Source organism: Strix aluco, chromosome 2 (assembly GCF_031877795.1).
Source record: "Strix aluco isolate bStrAlu1 chromosome 2, bStrAlu1.hap1, whole genome shotgun sequence".
NCBI lineage: Eukaryota > Metazoa > Chordata > Aves > Strigiformes > Strigidae > Strix > Strix aluco.
The window spans coordinates 115,177,969-115,197,859 of NC_133932.1; the positions used below are offsets into that span (position 1 = coordinate 115,177,969).

Below are 19,891 nucleotides of genomic sequence, written 5' to 3' on the forward strand. Positions count from 1 at the left end.
TAAATATATAACAATCTGTCCTCTTACATTGCAGATTTCTAACATTCTGGAAGATCTTGGGTGTTATCTGAATTCTCAAGGAACAGAGAATATCTATGAACCAACTAAAAATGTGGAAGTCAATGTGTTTGAAGATCTTGAATTAAGGATGATAATGAACATTTCAGAGATCATTTCATGCTTTTGGTTCTTTAAAGAGAGCAAAGCTTGTAAACCTTCATTGGACTCAGAGAATCGGTAGGTCAAGGGATGTACCAGATCAAAGATCCTTTAAGAGATCATTCCTTTTAGGATGCCAATGGAATATTTTCTGTGACTGTGCTTGCGATTAATTTCATGTTATGCATTATCTTTTTAAATCTTCTAATCTTTCTTAACTGTTGTCACCCAGCAGCACATTGTTGGTTGTCATTTAGACACATAGACACATATGAATCTTAAAGCCAAGCACAGTTTCAAATAAGCTCGTTCTTTTAATTTGTATAGCATCATACATGGGAATCTCCAGGGACTTTCTGACATTGATCAGTTTGAGCTTTGCAGTGCTCATGTGAGGCAAAATCGTGATTTCATAGTCAAAGAAACTGAGGCGTGAAGACTTATGTGACTTGTTAGGGTAACACTACAGATCAGGAACAACAAGAGTAAACAGCATCCTAATTCTCACAGCCAAACCTGGGCTAGAACCTAAGGCTGGATTATTGCCTCTCCCTGCAAAACATGCAGGATAGGACTGCAAGTAAAGCATTTCCCTGTGGACCTCCCCAGCTGTCCCAAGCTCAGGAAGTCCACCTGTCCCGATACTCAGCGTTAAGCATGTAGTACCTGTGGTTCTAATTTCCTATGTGCTGCTTCTGTAGGAAGATACATGATGAAAACACTTCAGGTTGAAGGGCACTATATAAATAATGAATACTAGTATCTCTGAAAGGTGTTTGCAAGAGCTAAAGAGCTAACATTTTATTGTGTGTGATGCATATTGCCTTCTAGATAATGAATAGAGCTTTACTTTCTGTTTTATAGATATGTTACATCTTTGGCTTTTTCCCAAATAAAAGAAGCACAAGCTGGAAAATACACCCTCTCAGTCATAAGTAAAACCGGCAATTACACAGTAGTTGTGTCTGTTCTCATCCGAAGTAAGTATATCTCAGATGAAAGGGGTTAATCCATCAATAGATTCAAGGGGAGAGGCTCAAGTTCAGTCAAAGCATTGAAGCTCTCATGTGCTGCATTTCAAGCATCTTGCTAGATTTGCATAGGACTTGGAGCTGTCTTTGAGGCTGAAGTCAAAACCACAGGCTGCATGAGAGTCAGCTTTCGCTAGTCAATAAACCATGCAAATGAACAAATAAAGATGTAAATGCATAGCAGCTCTCTTCTCCCCTATGAGAGATTCCCCTCTGTGCCAAAAGGGGTAAATCGAGGGTGGCTTTTATGTGCTCTCAAAGCTCACAGGCTAGATTTGTTTGCTTGCATCTTAACCTGTTTATTCTCAGTGTTGCCAGCTGGGCTGTTATCTGGACCAGATCGGGACATCCCTTTTATTTTTGGGTCTTTGGCACTCTGAAGTCATGCTTTGTCCCACTCTCCCTTTTCTCAATGCCAGCCTTTACTTGTTTATTGGGTTTTAGAGTAAAACACATCAGTACTGCAGCTGCTCAGCACAAGGGTGCCCAACAAGCTGAGATTTTAACCGCTGTTAAATGCTCATGACAGCATGTGCGAGGTGTGACTTTTTGAAAGGCCCACAGTGGGAGCAGATTTAATTTAATTTTCTCAAGGATCACACAAGAGACATCTCTGATGCAGAAGCAACTGCTGCAATGAAGTTCAAGCTTCTGTTTCTAAGTAGGGGTGTCCAAGAACATCTTAAAAAAAAAAGACCCATGTTGACATGATTTTTTTTAACAGAAGACAAATACTATATTATTTTGTCTAGAAAGGGCCAAATTTAAAGTTAAAATTTAAAAATATAAAAGAAATTTCAAAGAAAAGAAAAAAACATCAATCCAAACATCTAAAAGACTGGCAAACCATTCTAGAGACAGATTTAACAACAAGCATCATTACTTGCCTTGTTTTTAATAAACTGTGACTAACCAACATTTTTTATTCCCTCTTTATTTTTTTTTTGTAAGTATTTCTTCTGTTTGGCTTTTTTTCTCTCTCTGGTGTCAGAAGTGTTACCTCCAGTCTCTCCTTTTATTTGAAGGCCTATTACATGTCTCAATTATAACGAGCTTCATTGAGGGGACAGGGTATTAAATCTTTAATGAAATCTTACCTACGATATCAATTAGACTTTAGAGGTAAAAAATGTTATTACATGTGCAAGCAAGAGTAGTTTGAAGCCATCTCGATTAAGATCTTTTACATATCAATTGCTTGGATTGCATTCTCTTTGCTCCTCTGAATCTAATATCATAATTACATCTCTCATAAAGTCCTCCAGGCTAGATGTGAATCCTTCATCCGAGATGTGATCTCCATAGGTGAAAAAAAGCCTTCTATGCCCAGCTTATAAGAGATAAATGAAGAAAGAAATTAAAAAGCCAAAAGTATTAGTTTCACCTTAGCATGTCACCTTGCAGGCAGTGGAAGTATGACTCTAAAGAAAATGTCGCTTTTCTGTGTGGAAGCTGTAATTTCATTGTAAAATGACCTAAAACCAGACTCAGTGCTTTTCATTTTGAGTCAAATCTTTAGCAGTTTTAATACATCAAATTTCTGTGTTTAGTCCAAGTCTGTGCCTGACAGGTTCAGGGGACTGGGAGTTGTCTAGGAACCTTTTCCCCCTCAGTTACAAAATAGGATAGAGAAGTCTGATGGTTATCAGAAGTCATTATCACCCGTTGTTTTTCCATCCCATATCTGATCTTACTGAGTAGTATGCAACAATCCCATTATGTGTAGAGACTTTGTAGTCTCAACAGATACTCCACCAAAGGCCACAGGCTTGGAAAGTGATTTAAAAAGGTATCTGTGCTCCTGCCCTCTGAAATGAATAGCAACCACAGCAAATTAGCACCTTTCAGTATCAGTCTCAGGATTATCCTCTGGTGTACAGAGGCAGGCCTTTGCTAGGGGGAAGCTGTGCGTTTAGCAATCAAGGCTGAAAAGCTCCTGAGACCAACCCACAATACCCCTAGGGCAGAATCATTTTCTATTCCCTTGGTGTTGAAACCTCCTGAAACAAATTACAGCTCTGTAACTTCACGTACTATGAAATGAGCAAAACACCATTCCACTTTTTTTTCAGCATTCTTAAACATTTGCATGATTTTTGACAGAGAAACCAGGCAAACCCTATTTCAGGAAAAGAGAAAAATCGGATGCCATTGAGTGCATATCTGAGAGCTACCCCCAGCCCTCTGTGGAGTGGATATTTTGCAAAACACCTGAAAAGAGGTATGATGTATGTTTATATGCATGTTGAGTGTCTAGACTGAAAGTTTACCATCTTCTGAAAAAGAACGGGAAGGCTTTGTACTGCTTAGTGTGCCTGTTGAGCTGGGGAGGTAACTGAAGAAGAGCTTTGGGTCAGAATTTTTGGAGCCAAGCTCTGCCGGGTTGCACACCCACGTGCTGGTTGAAAACCTGTGTCTGCATGATCCACTTTTGGAGTGCTGCAACACATTTTTCTTAGAAATGTTGGCTGTTGTGCTCTTGTGGAAACTTTCAGCTCTTGGCTTGAAAAAATCTATTCCAGATTCTATTATTTTGATGTCACAAGAGCAAATCAAAGGTATCTCATTTCGCTCTAGTTTTTCACGTTTTTTGGAAATGTGGATCATAGAATAGTTTAGGTTGGAAGGGACCTTTAAAGGTCATCTAGTCCAGCCCCCCTGCAATGAGCGGGGACATCTTCCACTAGATTGGGTTGCTCAAAGACCCATCCAAGCTGACCTTGAATGTTTCCAGGGCTGGGGCACCTATCACCTCTCTGGGCAACTTATTCCAGTGTTTCACCACCCTCACTGTAAAAAATTTCTTCCTTATATCTAGTCTGAATCTACCCTCTTTTAGTTTAAAACCATTAGCCCTTGTCCTATCGTGACAGACCCTGCTAAAAAGTTTGTTCCCAACTTTCTTATAGGCCCCCTTTAAGTACTGAAAGGCTGCAATAAGGTCTCCCCAGAGCCTTCTCTTCTCCAGGCTGAACAACCCCAACTCTCTCAACCTGTCCTCATAAGGGAGGTGCTCCATCCCTCTGATCATCTTTTTGGCTTCCTCTGGACTTGCTCAAGCAGGTCCATGTACTTCTTATTTTGGAGGCCCCAGAGCTGGACATGGTACTCTAGGTAGGGTCTCAGCAGAGGAGAGCAGAGGGGGAGAATCACCTCCGTAGACCTGCTGGCCACGCTTCTTTTGATGCAGCCCAGGATACAGCTGGCCATCTGGGCTGTGAGCGCACATTGCCGGCTCATGTCCAGCTTTTCATCTACCAATATCCTCAAGTCTTTCTCGGCAGGGCTGCTCTCAATCTCTTCATCCCCCAGTCTGTATTGATACCAAGGGTTGCCCCAGTCCATGTGCAGGACCTTGCACTTGGCCTTGTTGAACTTCATGAGGTTCACACAGGCCCACTTCTCAAGCTTGTCCAGGTCCCTCTGGATGTTATCCTGTCCCTCAGGTGTGTCAACTGCACCACTCAGCTTGGTGTCATCTACAAACTTGCTGAGGGTGCTCTTGATACCACTGTCTGTGTCATTGATGAAGGTATAGTCTCCGTCTAGACTGCTGACAACCCCTCTGGATGCAACCATCCAACCAATTCCTCATCCACCAAACAGTCCACCCATCAAATCTATATCCCTCCAATTTAGAGAGAAGGATGTTGTGGAGGACCATGTCAAAGGCCTTACAGAAGTCCAGATAGACAACATCTGTAGCTCTTCCCTTGTCCACTGATGTAGTCACTCCATCATAGAAGGCCTCTAGGTTGGTCAGGCAGGACTTGCCCGTGGTGAAGCCACGCTGGCTGTCTCGAATCACCTCCCTGTCGTCCATGTGCCTTAGCATAGCTTCTAGGAGGATCTGTTCCATGAACTTCCCAGGCACAGAGGGGAGGCTGACAGGTCAGTAGTTCCCAGGGTCCTCATTTCTACCCTTTTTAAAAATGGGTGCTATGTTTCTTTTTATCCAGTCACCAGGGAGAGTCACCTGAAAGGTCAGGAAGATGTTATAAGGGATCATAATTTTCCAAGCTACATTTTTTTTTCCGTTTTATTAATATATAAATTTGATTCTATTAACAGCAGGAATAATGCCTTTCTCTGCATGGCAGAGCATGGCAGTTTGGGATCTGGGACTCATAACAGCCACTGGATTTGCAGCGGCTCCCACCACCAGAAATTCAGAGATGTGATGTGAAAGCTCAACCTCCATGATTTCACTCTTGTCCAGATTTTAGTCACAGCATTACCTGTCTATGAGTCAGTTGGGGCATATTCAGGTCATGTAAGCTCATATTTCTGCCTAGGCTGTGACATTTTTATTTTCTTATCTTCACCTTTCCTAGTTCCTTTTTATTTGGCTATGTAAGATCCAGTTTTCCCACTATTGTTTACATATTCTCATGGCTTGGAGAGTTATCAGATTTATTTGCTCGAGGTTAACCAAATGAGTCAATGAATAATTGTGCTTGTAATTGCAGTTGCCCTGATAAAATACATGAAGAAACTGGGGAAATAGGTGGCATACAGAAGGTACAACATGAATTATTTCAAACTTATATATGGTGCTGTGCAGTTAATGACCTGGGCAGAGAATGCACCAGCCTCTTTACAATAGGTAACTTCCCTCTAAGGTTTACTTACATGCGAGATGGATCCTGACACTGAAGTTAGTTGCACTGCTCATCTGAGTACACTTTCTGGGCTAAGCTACTTGCTTGTAAACACTGAAACAAATCTAACTGAATATGATTGCTCTGTCGCATGTTTAAAACCTAATTCTAATAGCTATTTGTCATCTCTGTAAAAAATGACTTGCCCTTCTACATTTGCTAAACATCTATTAACTTTTTCTTCATGCTTTTAGGACTGTGTTGCATGGTAATTATCTTCAAAGTGTTCTCAAATATGTACATTTATAAATAATTATAAATTAATATATAAATTCAGTTTTGTTTGTCTGGTTTTTTAAATAAACCTGACCTGAGCTAAGCTCTATGCTGAACTGTGTCCTATAGATATCTTGTAAATGATGAGAAAATTTGGCTTGAGACATCTAAATCCAACAAATTTACTAATTTCATGGTTAATGTGTAATTTTCCCAAATTCTAAGTATCATTACAATGTAATAATGGATGTCTATACAGCATTAGCAGAAAAAATGTTGATCAAACTGAGCATTTTTCCAGGCAAAGTAACAGTTTCAGTGACTATGTTCTGATTTTGTAGATTTAAATGAAAAACAAGCAGCACCTTTACCTGAATTACTTCTTAAAGTCGGGGAACCATTGATGATCAGATGCAGAGCTGTTCACCATAATTATAAATTCAGAATAAAATTATCTTTTGAAAACAAAGAAGTTGAGCAGGTAAGAAGACAGGGCATATTTTAAAGCAAATAATATTGGGCACTAACAACTGATTAAATGGGAATCTCTGTTGAAAACTAGGATCGCCAGTTTGAAGGATTAGACTATCAAACAGATCTCTCGGCGGTTCGGATCCAGTATGTGTTTACTTCAGCGGCAGGAAGGAGTGATAGTGGACATTATACCTGTTCTTCTACCGTTCATCCGAATCAAACTGCTTTGGTTACAGTTTTAGGTAATTCCAACCCCTGGTGTTAATTTTGTCCGTCATTTGGTTGTTTTTCTTTGTTTTCCATGTGGCAGTTCTTTGCTTGCAGGTATGCAGCGTATGTTTGTAGTTCCTTTTCTAAGGGAAAAGTGTTTGCACTTACCGGCAGTCCACGAGAGCCAAGAGATTAATCTGAAATGATTCATTCTGGTACCTGGAGATAATCAACCTTTTCTTTATATTGCTTTTCAAATAATTCCCATTAAAAGACAGTGCTTTTAGAGGTGAAATGAAATGGCACTGTTTAGAGATCTAGTCTTCATGATTGTTTCAATGGTATCTCTAGAAACACAGCCTGGGATTCATCTTATGTTATTGTAGGTCAGTCTCAGCAGTGTGACACAAAGCCAGAGTGGCTTTTTGTGGTGACACAGAGCTATAGGGTCCCCAGGGGACTATGCCTTGGGCTTTCTGAGCAGCGGGGAGTAGTGTAGTTTTGTATCCCTTCTCTGTGCCACCAACTCAGATGTAGGCAGCTGCAGAGCAGATACAAATAGCTAGAGGTAAAGCACTGCAGAAAACACCATTTCTGGAGCTGTCCAAGAATATAAAATGCATGATCTGCCCTGTGTGTTCATCTGTTAATGCTCTGTGTATTAGTCTGGCCAGAGTCTGGAATGACCAGTGACTGGTTTCAACTAATGTGAGACAGAAATGTCCTGCTCTGACGCCATTATGGGTTTTGAAAAGCTGTAGCCATGGTCTGTCTCCTCCTCACCACTTGCTCCCACTGCATCTCCCTTTCACTCACATATGGAACCTTCACCCCACCTTTGCTGCACCTTCAGAGGTGGGGAGGTAAGGCAGGGGTTCTCATGGCCTCTGCTCTGTTGTTTTGTATGGTCCCTTCAGGTGCTTGTTGCTCTTGTACAGAAAAAAGCAGATACAAAATCTGTACCAGGCCTGACCTGGGTCCGACAGAAAAGAATCAGTTGGAAGGTTCTTAGTGGTGGGCTCTCCCACTCAAAACCCAGAACAAATGAGAAATGACTGTTTCCTCTTATGGCAAGGGAGTGACTGACAAGTGGCCATTTGAGTTTGCCAAATTTTTTATGGGAAAGTAAATCTGGGGAGGAATTTTAGCTCCAAAACCTGTGGAACTGGTAGCAGAAAAGAAATAAAAGCTTTTGTGTTAATGGAGAATGTAAGCCCAGAGAGATGATGAACAGCAAGACTCGACAGAGCTGGCAAACTGCCATGCAGAAGTGCTGCTGCAGCTGTGATAGATCTGAAGGAAAACCTGAAACTAAAGAGACAACTACTCCAGCATTGTGGTTGTTCTGCATGTATTCTGCATTCCAGGTGCTGAAGGGAACCATCCTCCTAACACCAAGCTACACTAGGCCTGAAAATTTTAAAAATCAAAAGCATACCAAAGGAAACCTCATTCTACTTAAGCAACATGTTGATTTAAAAGCAAATAGTGTTGAAGTTAGTCCAGAACAGCCTCAACTGCAAACCTTGTTTCTCAGATGGAAATAATATACAAATAGTCATAAATCTGGAAATAAGGCATAAAGAGGAAAGCTGTAGTTAGGATCATGCTGCTGGAGTAAGCACTGGCATTAATTTTCTGACTGGTGTGCCTGGAGCTGCAGTCTGTAGTGCTGAGAACAAGGCTTTCCAAAGCACCCACCATACATTTGACCTTAGATGTAGTTTCTCTCAGAGTTTACAACACCTAAGCTAGAAACAGTAGGAAGTGAGAATACTTACCCTAGTCTCTTCAGAAATTACTTTCCCAGTTCAATATCCTCTTTTCAGCTTCTGCCTACCATTGAGCAGGAAGTTCTCTCATCGTTTACAGTAACTGAGTACAATACCTGGGCATTTTTTTCTACACACATCTTCTTAGCAAACAAGAAAGTAGGAGTGAGTGGGTAGTGTAGAGGTAGGGCAAGATCCTCTTCTTTCTCAGTACTGGTGCCCAGTTCAGAAATAGTGGCTTCTTGGATCCATAAACTATCAGGTGTGAGTGTGTGTCACAGTAACAGGGGATATTTGAGTCACTCTCTCTGGTAGGCTGTATTTCTGAAAAGGGTATTTTTTGACCGGGGTATGCCAAGCTGCAATGATTGTCTGTATCCTCCTTAATACCCCTTATGCCAGCAAATCTTCTGAGGGCTTATTGGTTTTGCTGATGAAAAAATCTGTTTGTTTACTTACATGGTTAGTTAAAGTGGGGGGATGTTGTCATACCTAGCTAACAACCATGCTTCTGATCCACCCCAGCCTTTAGCTTAATGTATTAATGACAACCCGTGTTGGTGTGAATTTGTGCTATCATCCCAAGTTCAACTTCAGCAGGGACATAGATACAGATTTCACTCAGTTGTCCATGACATAGGGTAGCAGTTTCTGAAATGATCAGTGTCCTACCTTTAAACCATCACTGTGCACGAGTCAGCACCTATAGTTACACTTGTAATGGTCGTGATGTAACTTAACCAAGAGAAAACTGATTTGGTTGGCACATACTGTATTGCCTGGGGAGCCTGGCTAACATAACTACATTGATGGATTGTCTTCTAATCTCTAATAATGCCTTGCAGCCAGACAGCTCTTGTTTGCTCTTTGCTAATTGGTACTTCACCAACTTATCCCATCTTGTGTAGCTGGTCAGCTCAGACAGGGTAGTTAGGCCACTTTAAAGTGCAACAGAGATCATGCCAACAACTGCAGCTGCAAGGCTCTTTGTTTCTGCAGTTCTTATGCTCAGTTTCCACCACTGTTGAATAAAGAATTTTTAGCACTACGCAATCATGATTCAGGAATATGCAAGCTATTTTGCAACACATATTAGGTTTAAAGCAACAAATAAACAAATACAATAAATACAGAGACTTGAAAGCTTTGATTCCAGTCTCAAGAATTTCATCTCACCTCTCTGTCATTACTGAATAATCATGTTCACTCTTTCTCTGGCAGAAATACACTTAAACCTGCCAAAAAATGATAAGCCAAGAAATAATGTGCTATTTTCTTTCTCCTTCAAGAAATAAACTACTTTTTCTGAGCTGTTTTCCAGAGAAATGGTATAGCCTGCTCCAAGGTCCTTATGCGCACTCTGGAGAAAGCTTTTACTCTTGGCTGGTCATGTTGTTAACAATACACATAAAGATGACATTCTCCCTGGAAAGATGAGGTCCAAAAGATCATTCAAAAGATGAAGGTCTGATTTATAAAACCAATAAGCCTTTAATATCAAAAAGTAGGAAAACAGTCATGAAAGGAATTGCTTCATGTTTTAAAATACTGAAATTTTTGTGGTTTATATGGGAGTTTCCAGATAGTATTTTTTAAACCAGTAAGCTAGACAGAGATAAAACATGCCAAGCAGAATATAGGGTTACAACCAGAAGAAAAACATTCAAAAGGAAAAACCCAGTCCAGCAATATTTCTACAGTGCAGTTTTTCACCATGTGGCTGATTAAACGCTGCCACAAGTTTCCCAGATGTTGTAGACTCTACTTCCTTGGAGATACCCAAACTCAACTGGACATGGCTCTGAGCAACCTCATCTAGTTGGACCCGCTCTGAGCAAGAGCTGGACTAGACATCTCCAGAGATCTCTTCCAATGTATATGATTCTGTGATTTTTATGGAGTGGATTCTAGCCCCACTGATGCCTTTAGGACAACTTCCTCCCACATGTGTCCGCTGTTCAGCCTCTTTGGGTGGGATTCATTTCACATCATGAGACATCTAGCCCCAGCAATTACTTTGGTTCCTTCAGCAGTCAGTGTCAAGAAACAGATATTTTCTTAAGCAGTTCAGTACATCTTTGTTGTCTTCTATTTTAGGATGAAATACATCTGGACATGCGTGTCTCATTCCACTGAGTTTATCAGAGGTCCAAACAAGTAGCTTAGGTGGGTCACTGAACTTCAGGCAGCTCCATTAGGTGAAACTAATCCCACCATAGCAGGGCAAGTACCAGCAGTTCATGGTTCATGCACATCTTCAAAACACTTTTTCATGTTGCTGTTGTCTTGCATCAAATATGTCTAATTTAGATGGAGAAATAAAGAAGCAGCTACAAGATTTATTTGCAAAATCTTCAGCTCATTTCAGGGAAAGAGAAACAACTACTATTAACACCTGATTATAGTGGAGGTCCCACCTGGTTTTGTTCCCTGCTAGAGGAAAGCCAGGGAATGCATCTGTTAATGCCTGGAACACACACCTAAAACAATCCGAATAAATAATGGTGTTGTTGGCCCTGTGGCTCTTGTAGGCTAGACTGGGGAGAAATGTCGGACCATTTGGGAAGGGCTCTGGTCTGACCAAATATGCAACTTCAGCAGGCTCTGATCATTTGTCTGCAGCCGAACACAATGACATCATTTCAACACTACTTTGAAGCGTTATCTTATTTTGATTAACAGGATGCCTTTTGTGATGTAACATGGTGCTTTTTTTTGCTTGTGATAACCAAAATGAAAAACATACAGTTGTCAAAATTCCTTCATTAAGCAGTCCAGCCTTTGTAATATAATATCTTTTTTTTTTTTTTTCAGAAAAGGGATTTATAAATATAACTGACTCTAAAGAAGATTTTGAAATTGGTGAGGAGGAGTTTTGCTTCGAAGTTAACTTTACAGCATATCCACCAGTTAGATGCATGTGGCTGTTTTCCCAAAAAACATTTCCATGTAAACAAATTTACAGTGTGGATGGACACAGGTACTTGAATATTTTGGAATCATTTGATATAATAATGTTTCCTCTTTATATCTCATTTTGACTGCTTATTGTGCATGTTTTGTACTCTATTTGTGTTTTTAAAATGTGGATGGGCCACGTGATGAAGCTATGTTAACAAAAGACATTCAAACATTATTTTGGCTTTCAACAGCAGTTCATGTAGATAACTTCTAGAATCACTTTATTCTCCATGTTATAATAAACCCCTTGGTAAGTTGTGCATCTATCAACCCTTTAGTTTGTATGCATTTTGCCATGCCCTTTCTCTCTAACATAATTTCTCAGTTACAGATCTGCTGCAGTTTTCATACTGGATCACAAGTTCTACATGTTCCCCTTTTGTCATCCTGTTCTTGATGATGTTCCCAGTGTCTTTCAAACTGCTCAAATCAAGTCCAGGGCCCCATAGTTTCCCAGGCCACTGTTAGAGCTGTTCAACTGTGCCTGTGCCACAGAAACATACCGTTCTGCTCATTACCCAGGTCATGTATTCTTCCACTGCTGCAAAACATGTTTTGAATAAACCTGTTAGTTATCTACCTTTTTTGTTATTTCCTACAATGAAGTTCTGGCATGAATCCTGTTTAAGGATAATGTTTTCTCCATTCCCTAGGCTTTCTAATTTCTTGATAACATTATCTAATTTCCTTCAGAGTTTCTTTCAGAGTAGTCCCATGGCTTTCAAGGTAACAGCTCTTATTCACCTCAATGAAAATAAAGCCAAGCTGCTCTTTTAAATTTTTAGCTTTAAAACCAAGCAGGACCTAGGCAGGCATTAATGCAGCTGCACTGATTTCTTCTCATATTCTTACAACCTCTCTTAGCCTCTGCATAAAACTGTGTCACAGCCTTGATTATTCTTTTTATTATTTCTTTCCTTAGTATTTTGGTACACTCGATTTTATCCACTAGCTTGTCAAGTCATCTTTGCAACAGACTGGCCTTTTCATCTGCATCAGATGGTGTATTGAGTCAGACATTGATGAGGTTCAGAGACAGCTTAGTTCAGATTAGTAAACTGTCATCTCCTGACAGTGGCCACAGGAACTCTGTCCCTGCTGATAAAGTGAGGGCTGTCAGCAAACTTTGATAGCATTGGGTGGGTGTTGGTGACTAATCTGCAATGCCTGACATGGGCCAGACAGATCTCTTCTTTGTGGTCAAGATTGATCTTGGAAATGAGGTCTCAGGGGATGGCCATGGGCATTTGCTCATCCTTAACCAGTAGGTACCTCCCTCCAGCTGATAATGCTGAGCTGATTTGCTTTGCAGCTGGTATGGACCGCTTCTCACTGCTTGTAAGAGCAAAAGTCAGTTTTGCTTGGATGATTGACAGCTGGTGTAAATTCGATCCAGATAAGAAGAAGGTGCTGTGGACTGGGCCAACAATAACAATTTTGAAAACTCTTGAAATAGCTTAGGTAACCCTCATTAATCGGTCAGGTGCAGCTGCTGGTGGCCTGGGGTTTATGAGTCATTCCAGATGGCCTTTGCAGCACCGAAGTAGCGGTTGCTGAGTGCTGATCACCATCTGCCGGACAGGGGAAAGTCCAGCCTGTGTTCCTGGAGCAGTGTGTTCTGGGCTGGCTCAGCTGCCGCCAGCCCTGCACTGGCCACAGCCACAGCCATGGCCATGGCTGCCTCACCACCCCAAGCATCACCAAATCATGGCCTGGAGGCTGCTTCAGATAACTCAGTCATCCATCTGACTGCATTGTTGATTAAATACTTTTTTTTTTAATGTTCATTTTAGGTAGTTATACTTTACATTTATTTATCATCCTATTTATTTTACGGAAAAATATAATCGAGGGAAAAATACATTAATTTGGTGATTATTTCATCTGACAAGTACATTTTTCTATGCAAACATCCCCCACAGATATCCAGTTTTGTTTGAATACTAGCGTTGGATAGACATGTATCACCTGAGCAAAAAGAGTTAGGGTAGATATTTCATTCAGTTTGAAGTCCCCAGAAGCAGCAAGGGGTAGTGAGATCAGGAGATCCTGCCTACAAACTGTAGTGCAGCAGATTTTGATGTGTTTTTAAAGCAGGTTTCTCAAAACAAAACAAGGAAGGTCATCACATACCTTAACATATTGTGAGCCTGACTTTACGTATGTTAGTTGACTTCTGTGTAATCCTGTCTCCCAACACTTCTACTTTATTCTTTTCATATCCTTTTTCATTTCCTATTTTTCTTTTTTATTTATTTCTACCATTTCCTTATCAAATTGTCCCTCCTGATTATAGTTCATATTAAATTTTATTAATTCTGTCCCTTTCTTTAGCTTTTAATTTCAGGTCCCAAGGATTCATGTCTCCTGTCAGTGCCCTTACACGTTTTCAGAGATTCCTTCAGAATTTCCATTTTCTATTTGCATTTGTTGTCTCTCTGTTTTAGCACACTACTGATTTTCACTTCCCTCCTAAGAGCAAATGAGTTTTCATACACAGAATGACCTCTGTTAAATTTATAATGTTTATCTCATGTCATCTTATATTTTCAGGTATCAGACACATTCTTTTTTAATGACTTTCTCATTATGTCATTAGGATTTGATCCTTCAGATTTAGGATTTCAAAAGTAACAGATGATTTATGGTTTCTCCTGCTTTCAGTATCTATTTTGAGGGATCTTAAAAGGGGTCTGATTTTAAAAAGTCCCTGAGTTCAGGGACATCTTTAAGGCCATTTCAAATGAAGACATTCAAAAGTCAGTAAAGGCTAAACTGCCAGTGGCTTCAATGTGAGTTTTCTTGCTCGAGAATTGCAAAGTGACTTGATCTCTTAGTTCATTTGTATGAACTCATTCTCCTTGCTTAAGGAGAAACACCATGATTTTAGTTATCCAGATTTCTTGTTCCAAGCTCGTTACTGCATTCTCTTACTTTGCAAATTACTGGTACATGCTGTCTTTTTTCTGTCTGCTTCAAACTCCCTGATATGCCTGCTTGCCTTTATCACTGAAGTTGAGTTGGGGGCCTCCTACTCAGTTTTCCTTGGGCAGTCAGCTAAAATATCTGCCCCCAAAGTGCCAGCAACTAAACCTAAGATGACATTTTCTTAAGTGCTCTTCTAATGTTGGTGAGTTGTAATACCTGCCATTTAAATATGATAATCATCCTGACAACGATAACCTAGTCAAAAGGACAGAAATAGGATGCCATCTCTGTAAGATGATATATATCCTGGTCTTAGTATCTGCACCAGGATGTGTTATATACCTGTCTTCCAATGGATTGGTAACAAAATCACAACCTAACAGCCCACATGCCCTGCAGGAACTATGAGAAACATTGCAGAATGAAATCGATACTGCAGGAAAAAAACAATCCTCTTATCAAAACAGTTACATTCTGGGGTTTATATTCTCTAATCAAAAATAATTTAGTCTGGATTCCTCATTAAAAGATGTTGAATTGTTTCAAACATATATATGAGTCTTGGCTACATTTTAAATCTTTTTCAAGTTGGTCTTTTGCCTTTTCTCTCCTTTTCTTTGCTCCACAGCATTTCGTCAAAGTTCTGCGACCATCAGCACCAGCCTGGGATATATGTATTTTATGCTGAAAATCATGATATGGTCGTGACAAAAAAATTCTCTCTGTACGTGAGAAGTAAGTGAGAAAATGATCCCTGTGAATATTTGGCAAAGTCTGAGATTTTGCCACTGATATAACTGGAGCTAATATGTTGCTTTTCTCTTGGTATTCCCCATTTCATTTACATGGATTTATTGTTAAAAATGGAGAAGCACAAGGCAAAAATGTGATTCTTTTCACACTGCCCTACACTGCTGAAATCCAGGCACTGGGTCAGAGAAGGATGCTGGCTGCTTGTGGGTCATATTTCTTGTGTTGATCAGGTATGGAGAAAAGAGGAAGGAGGTAGAAGTTGTTAGTTTTTTTTCTCTTCCCTTTAGTCTGCCATAAACAGAGAGGACAGAACATGAAAAATTAGTCATATACCGAGAAAATTAATGTTTCTTAAGAAAACCACAAAGCCTAGGAACTTTGTAAATTAGAGTGACTATATTCTAATTCTACAAAGCTGGAATATATGTGACTGCTGTAGAGACCACATGAGATACACAGTCAGAGGAAACACTTATCCTTGTTAGCTGTTAGCTTTCTATGGTGAGTTTATGTCATTTTTTTCCTAATGCTATTTGTGAGTTAATGCGGTTAGTCTGGAGACCCTTTGCTGTGTGACACATATGTTAGGGCTGCAGTGCCTCCTACACCCCTGCCCACAATTCGCACACATGCAGAGTCTGATACAAGGAAATGATCACCTACTTTGTGGAGAAATCCCCTTGCACCCCGGCGCCGGAGTAAACATACCTGCTTTATAACTCTCCAAGTTGTAGAGTCTGTTTCCGCAAATCAAGTCTTGCCTGGTGCTCTCAGTTACCTCAGTTCTGCCACATGACTGCAGCACCTCACCCTTGCTTTAGGTTAGGGATCATTATTTATTATATATTATTTATAAAGGGATCCTCTGTGCACATTTTGTATGAGCTGGACACCCAAATCTGGGGTGTCAGTGGAGTCCTAGGGCCAAATGGTTGCTCCGAGTCAGAAAAGCAGAAGTCAAGACTTCTAATTTTGGCTCTGCCACTGTTTTGGTCTGGCTGTGCCTGTACAGAGAAGTGGCTGCTCCCCTTGCCTTGACCACACTCCCATCCCACAGAACCAAGGCACAGGGCTGAGGGCTGCACCCAGCTCTCACAGTGGCATGTGGGTGGGTTATTTTGAAAACAGAAGCAGATCTTGGTCTTGGCAGGTGTAGCATTGCCACATAAACATGAAGGGTTTTGGTTACTGATGTGCTGACAGAAATTGTCTTGTGTTATCTTGTTGTAGGAAAGCCTGAAGTAACGATGCAGCTGTTGTTCAAGCAGATCTCCTGCACTGCTGACAGTTACCCTGCCTCATCCTGGGTTTGGAGAAACTGTCCTGAACTGAACTCATCCAAGTAAATCATCTTCCCTCTTTTTGGTTCATTGCAAAGACCGTATCTGAGCTATCCTTAGTTAAATGAAGACTGGCGTGTAACAAACTAAGTGTAAAATGCGCCTTCGCCCATTTGTACAAGGGGACATGGTGGCCCACTCCAGGGGAGCCAGATCACCAAAATGAGGGAAAGTTTTCAATTTTTATATTGGCATCAAGTGAAGTCTGTAAAGATCTGTATCTCAGGCTCTTTACACTGAAATAAACCCCACTGGGTTTATATCAACAGTTAGGTAGTTACAAAGTCCTATCTAAGCTTTTCTCTTGGCCTATAAAATTTAGAGGGCATTCAGGGAATGCATTGGTTAATATGGGCTTGATTAATTGGTTATGCTTTGGTTAATACAGCTGTTATTGTGACCAGTAAAGACAGTGAGAGTGTTTCCTGTAAAGTTAGTGAGAGTGTTTCCATTTCCTCTGTTTATTTAGGGCAATGACTCAGGCCCTAAAATTTCAAGAGATGCTGAAACAGCTTTGAGCTGTTTTATGAACTCTGCAGTGTTTATTTATTATGCTAAAGAACTAATAACCTCATGGTGCAGAAGAGTACTGGATCAAATTATCTTTTGGAATATTGTGGATAAAGCTCTAAGTATTTTAACTAGATATAAAAAACTGTCTAGACCATTTTCTCATCCATACCTCTGAAAAGGCTTCCTAACATCAATCTGTGCAGAAATGGAAAAGGAAAGAAAACATCCAGCTAGTGAGTTTGAAATACTCTTTAAAACATCTTTCTGGAAAGAAAATGCTGTGACATTTCTTTTCTTGGGAAATTCCACAAGTAGAAGGTAGTACTGTGTAGAGATGATTAAGTTTTATTTATTTACTTACTCACTCATTTATTTGTGTGGACAGTAAATTAGGCAGTAAGCTGATGAATGATAGAAAAGCTGAAAGTCAAAATTATCAAAATTATCTCTGTGTGGGCTTCCTTTCCCTTGAATATAATGTTTCCTCTTTCTACATATCAGGTCTTATTTAAGTCCTTAATACAGGGCAGATGCTCTCCATCTTGAGTGAGAGAAACTTCGTGGTTGAAATCACATACCTTCAGGGAAAGGAGTTAGAACTTTTACTGTGGGTTCATTTTGTATCTATTGTTTTAGTAGCAGCTCATTTGGAGCTGCTTAGTGGTTTGAGTGAGGTGAAGGTGAAACCAGTGGGAATAGATGCAGTAGGAGGGGGTCGTTGTCAACTGTGAAAATTGGTGGAGGTCCTGAAGGTCAGGACCTGCAGGTGCCCTGCCAGGGCAGTGATGGAGAGTGGGAGTGAGCCCAGTGTAGGAGGTAGGGAACCCAGTTGACCCCCTTCTGACCCTGCCATGCCCACCACCAAAAAATAAGACTGGCAACTGCTCTGAAGCCTCCCTCTAACAGTGACAAAAAGCAAGCTCATCTATCCTTCCCTCTTTCCCTCCCTTCGCATACAGATGTAAGACATGTTTTGAAGCATCCCACCTTCTTCCCTGGAAAATGCCACTGTGAGCCAAAAATCAAAACTGGTCTGCTTTCTTTTTCAGCTGTACAGAAGAAATCACTGAGGGAATTCACAACTTCTTGCCAGAGAGGAGATCCTTGGGGTCGTGGATTTCAAGCAGTACTTTAGATGTAAAGGAGACAACAACCACCTTCTCTGTGGAGTGCTGTGCAAACAATTCTGCTGGTTCAGCCTGCGAAAAGAGTTTCATTAACCTGTCAGGTACCATAAGCCAGTGCTTTAGCACAGGTTTTCTCAATTAAAGCTAATATGGTAGAACTTACAGTAGTTTTTATCTGGCTAAATGGCTGACCATGCAATGGCATTGCAGGTAAAACACAAGCACTGTGTGCACACAGTGTGGGAAATGGTGGGTGAATGGGAGATACATGTGTCTTTCCTCTGGTCCCAAAGCAGGGGTCTCCCTCATTAAAATAAGCAGAAATTTCACACAGATAGGAAGTGCAGGATGGAGCCATGGCAATGGTGGGGTCTGCTTTTTTATTTAATCTTAGTAATCCCTACCTGAAACCTGGAGGTATCAGCTTTGGGAAAAGCTGAAGCCACTTTGGTAGCTGGTGGCAAGTGTTAGCTCTTGTTCCTCTCCTGGAGGCCACTGTGGTGCTGCCAGAAATGCCTGTGGGAGCTCTCCTCACCCCATGGAGGTCATCACACAACCAAGCAAGAGCATGACTGAGCCAACAGACCCACTCAAGGGTTAGTCCCTGTCTGGGAGGCAGCAGAGAATACTGGGGAGCACAGTAAGACCTTCTTAAACTGCTGTAGGCAGGTGGCAGAAGGCTAACCCCTGGTTTGGGAACTGCTGTGCAGTCTCTCTTCTTGTTGAAGGCATGAGAGATTCTTTCCTCATTGAACAAAAAAGTCAATATGATTATTTGCCCATGCACTTTATACTTGTAACACCGTATACACTTACCAGGGCAAAATATTTCAGTTACAGGGAACATGCTGTGACACCTGGGAAGTGTTTTGAAGCACCCAGATATTTGCAGTACAGAGATTTCCTTTGTCATGGATGAATAAGCAGTTTGGTGCTTTTGACTACAGCTGGCAGAAACTGTGACCACTGACAGAGATTGAGCATTTATGTTGAAATTACAACAGAAAGTAAGCACAATACTTACAGTCTTAGAAACTAGCAGAATATGAGAACAGGTCTCATGTAACACTTACCTACCCACCAACGCCTTATAGTATGGTCTTGACTTGTTAAGTGAGCTCCTGGCTGAGCAGCAGAGCAATGCTCCGAGCAGGTTATGAACAGTCCGCCTGCTGGTAACTGGTGCTTTGGTACCTAACACACATTGCTTGGGGCAAGGCACAGGGAGAGAGGGGGAAGATGCAATGAGAAGAGGAAGTGCTTATTCCTGTTTATGCTCACAAAGTCCAATCCATCGATCACACCAACACCTCCATGCACTTAGATTTGTTAATTGGTGTAGCATTTTTTTAACATGAAAACAGATGTCAGAATCACCCAGCACTTAAAGCCTCCTGCCCAGCTCCTTGCTTTGCATGTGGTTCTGTCTCATTCCCCATGCAGAGGAGGCCCAGACATGAGGGCACTGCAACTGGCAGTCACCAGAGGTTCTCCTTGCACCTTTAGCTGTACACACAAGCTCTGATTCAGTGGGTAGTAATATGTATCTCTTAAAGTTGCAGGAGCTGTTTCTTCCCCTCCGGACAGTGCTGCATTCTATATCTCCATTGGATTTTTACTCCTATTGATTGCTCTTTTGTTTGTATTCATTTTTCATAAATACAAAAAGGTAAAAGCAAACATAAAAACCTGCCCCTTCTTCTTTTGTTCCTATCAGGCTGCTGCTTCTTCTCTAAGACTTATTCC

The 19,891-nt window shown here is 40.9% G+C and overlaps 1 protein-coding gene across 1 annotated transcript in view; it reads left to right on the forward strand.

The window, feature by feature from the left end:
- FLT3 (fms related receptor tyrosine kinase 3) overlaps positions 1 to 19,891 on the forward strand; it is a 46,935-nt gene that overhangs the window by 15,126 nt on the left and 11,918 nt on the right. The window contains exons 5-15 of the mRNA XM_074816734.1: positions 35 to 237; positions 1,024 to 1,139; positions 3,294 to 3,411; positions 5,660 to 5,796; positions 6,409 to 6,548; positions 6,630 to 6,783; positions 11,338 to 11,503; positions 15,041 to 15,147; positions 16,396 to 16,507; positions 18,068 to 18,246; positions 19,702 to 19,814. Of these exons, the coding sequence (XP_074672835.1) occupies positions 35 to 237; positions 1,024 to 1,139; positions 3,294 to 3,411; positions 5,660 to 5,796; positions 6,409 to 6,548; positions 6,630 to 6,783; positions 11,338 to 11,503; positions 15,041 to 15,147; positions 16,396 to 16,507; positions 18,068 to 18,246; positions 19,702 to 19,814 (1,545 nt within the window). The remainder of the gene's footprint in view (positions 1 to 34; positions 238 to 1,023; positions 1,140 to 3,293; positions 3,412 to 5,659; positions 5,797 to 6,408; positions 6,549 to 6,629; positions 6,784 to 11,337; positions 11,504 to 15,040; positions 15,148 to 16,395; positions 16,508 to 18,067; positions 18,247 to 19,701; positions 19,815 to 19,891) is intronic.